Source organism: Penaeus monodon, chromosome 23, assembly GCF_015228065.2.
Source record: "Penaeus monodon isolate SGIC_2016 chromosome 23, NSTDA_Pmon_1, whole genome shotgun sequence".
Classification (NCBI taxonomy): domain Eukaryota; kingdom Metazoa; phylum Arthropoda; class Malacostraca; order Decapoda; family Penaeidae; genus Penaeus; species Penaeus monodon.
Window position 1 is genome coordinate 15114810 of NC_051408.1, and position 256 is coordinate 15115065.

At 36.7% G+C, this 256-nt stretch overlaps 1 protein-coding gene across 1 annotated transcript in view; it reads left to right on the top strand.

Moving 5' to 3' along the window:
• LOC119588145 overlaps positions 1 to 250 on the top strand; it is an 826-nt gene extending 576 nt beyond the window's left edge. Inside the window, exon 2 of the mRNA XM_037936851.1 lies at positions 196 to 250. Coding sequence (XP_037792779.1) covers positions 196 to 250 — 55 coding nt within the window. The remainder of the gene's footprint in view (positions 1 to 195) is intronic.
• The last annotated feature ends 6 nt before the right edge of the window (positions 251 to 256 follow it).

The window sequence follows — 256 nt, forward strand, 5'->3', positions numbered from 1 at the left end:
GCGTCGTCAGGCATCGTGCATCTGATCTTCACTGAAAATGGAGAGGTCTCTCAAATAGGATGACAATCGTGACTCTCATGTAAATAAGTAAAAAGAGTGCTTGCAGGCAAGCAAATGTCTCTTCATCTTTGTAATTTCGATCAACCTCATAACCTGGATGTATTTATTTAATAAATATTTATTTTGTTTTCTCAGTGATTCAGTCACAATCCTTAACGTCCACAACAAAATACCAGTGACACTTGATTAGACAATG